The 2,638-nt window shown below is 58.7% G+C and overlaps 1 protein-coding gene across 1 annotated transcript; it reads right to left on the reverse strand.

The window, feature by feature from the left end:
- Nucleotides 1-167: 167 nt before the first annotated feature.
- On the reverse strand, nt 168-1,679 carry VOLCADRAFT_91646 (uncharacterized protein; the record flags this gene model as incomplete). Its single annotated transcript, XM_002951175.1, has 4 exons — nt 168-740; nt 1,074-1,305; nt 1,379-1,540; nt 1,609-1,679. The coding sequence occupies 4 exons, from the start codon at nt 1,677-1,679 to the stop codon at nt 168-170; spliced, it is 1,038 nt and encodes a 345-aa protein (XP_002951221.1).
- Nucleotides 1,680-2,638: the final 959 nt, after the last annotated feature.

Genomic DNA, 2,638 nt, shown 5'->3' on the forward strand with positions numbered 1-2,638 from the left:
GGCCTGCACCAAGCCGCCAACGCCGCTGCCACCAGCTGCCCCCCCCATGAGGCCACCCAAATCCAGCAGCTGCTGCTGCCTGCCAGGCGTGAGGCCAGGCGCGCCGGCCTGCACCAAGCCGCCAACGCTGCTGCCGCCAGCTGCACCCCCCATGAGGCCACCCAAATTCATGAGCTGCTGCTGCCTGCCAGGCGTGAGGCCAGGTGCGCCGGCCTGCGCCAAGCCGCCAACGCTGCTGCCGCCAGCTGCCCCCCCCCCATGAGGCCCCCCAAATTCATGAGCTGCTGCTGCCTGCCAGGCGTGAGGCCAGGCGCGCCGGCCTGCGCCAAGCCGCCAGCGCTGCTGCCGCCAGCTGCTCCCCCCATGAGGCCACCCAAGTCCAGCCGCTGCTGCTGCCTGCCAGGCGTGAGGCCAGGCGCGCCGGCCTGCGCCAAGCCGCCAACACCGCTGCCGCCAGCTGCCCCCCCCATGAGGCCACCAAAGTCCAGCCGCTGCTGCTGCCTGCCAGGCGTGAGGCCAGGCGCGCCGGCCTGCGCCAAGCCGCCAACGCCGCTGCCGCCAGCTGCCCCCCCCATGAGGCCACCCAAGTCCTGTGAGGCTTGCGCCAACTGCACCGCCCTTTGTTGCTGGACCAGGAAGTGCTGAAGGATCACAGTTTGCTGGACTGGTAGCATGGCCATCTGCTGCTGAATGCTGATGAGGCAGTCCAATGCAACTGGCGGTTTCATTCGTGCAATGGCCTGCATGATGATGACCGGCAGGATGCAACCGTTAAAATTTACCCTACCATTATCTGTCCACTTAGGTAAAGCGGTATGCAGCGACTAGGAAATCCAATGAGCACCGAAAAGATCTCACCCCTGTAGCCATGGCCTTTTCTTAGGCAGCACGTAGAAACTGCCACTCTGGGATATTCCGCAAGCGGTGAACCAAGGGGTTCTCCGCTGCAGTGTCCGCCAGCTCGAGAGAATCTTGCACCGCGCAGCCACTTATGAACTCCATGGCCTCTAGGTTGAAGGACGCAGACGGCAGCTTCTCCTTGGCACCTGCGGACATGCTGCCCACATGCTCACATAGCTTGGGCAGGAAGAGAAGATGGCCACCTTAAGCGGCTCCAGCAAGGCAGGTGATATTTCTAGCATGAAGTGCTGTGCCCAGTAGGCAGTCTTCAGCTTGTCCGGCGTGCAACAGTCGAAACCCGCAAGCATCAGTAATCCATCGTATGGGACAGGCATGAGGTATGACTCCACGAGTGCACTGCCCTCCTGCCAGTGGCCCATGCGCTGAGCTGTCTCTCGTGACGCCCTGCATGCAAAAAGGAAGCTCAGGGATTAATTGATGTTTACTCCAGAACTGCTTCATTGCCTCGAATGCCTACCCTGCTGCATCCAGAGCCTGGGTTCCTCCCACACGGAACACATGAGTCCTCTTCCGTGTGATGATCTCCATGCACCGCATGATGTCCTTCACCATGTCATGCTGCTGCGTGTAGTTGATTGCCTTGTTGGTCGTCATGGCGCGCAGCAGCACACATGTCAGCCTACATGCATGGAAAAAGCCTATTAAGGATACCTCAACTGAAAAGTGCAAAGTCACTTCTAATCTTACCACTCCTCCTCATCCAATGGGTTTGGATAGTTCTTGCCCTCCATCGTGAAGCGGATGTACAGGTACTCCATGGTACAGCTGCTCCATGTAACGCTGCTGCGTGAGCATGATGTGTGGTTGTGGCGGTCCTGGATGACCTCCATGCCGAGGTAGTAGCGCACCTCTCCAAGGTCTCATACTGCAAAGCAACCAGCTATGGCCGCCTTGGCGGCCGCGACCAACTGCAGGTTGTCTGCCGCCACCAGCATGTCATCAACATGCACGAGCACATAGATTGAGCCGTCGGACTACCACAGACCTCCTGAATACGTGTAACGGCTAATGTCTCCTTAGTCGTGTCTGCTAGGTCCCAGTGAGATAGCGTCTCACCAACAGGTTATGAGCCCCGGGTAACGGTTCCCGGCGGTTCATATAGTTGCTTTTAGCTTGAGCATTGAGGCTCGCTAGGCAACCAACATGGGAAAGGGGTGTAAGACCGTCCTCCTAGCGGACAGGTCTAACTACTCACAGTGGCTAGGAGACTTCAGTGATTTCCTCGCTACATCCAAGTTGAGGAGCTATATGACCAACCCGTCGCCTCCGGGCCGCAACACACAAGATGCCCTGGAGGAAGATGCACAGGCGCTTGGCTACCTGCGTCTGTCCTGCGAACTGCCCGTAAAGCAGTTGCTCAGGAATTGCCAGACTACTCTCGCCACCAAGCAGCTCTTACAGCAATAGTTCCGTTCTGTGTCACAGGCCCGGCTGAGCCTGTTGGAGCCGCAGAAGCAGCTGAGCATGTGTGATGGGGAGACGACCTCTGATTTCATTCAGCAGGCAGAGCAGCTTCACAGTGACATAATTTCGGCAGGCGGCCAGTGGGAAGAGGGTGCAATGCGTCATGCCATTCTCCATGGCTGTAGCAGCTGACCGCTGAAAAGGTCTCTCGAGTTGCTGGCGGTCGTGCTCTGCGTGTATTTACAGCACCGTACTGTGTACCGGCTGCTACAACGGCCTGCCGCCTCAGTACACCATCACTGTCGAGTTCACG

This window comes from Volvox carteri, assembly GCF_000143455.1.
Source record: "Volvox carteri f. nagariensis unplaced genomic scaffold VOLCAscaffold_22, whole genome shotgun sequence".
Lineage (NCBI taxonomy): Eukaryota > Viridiplantae > Chlorophyta > Chlorophyceae > Chlamydomonadales > Volvocaceae > Volvox > Volvox carteri.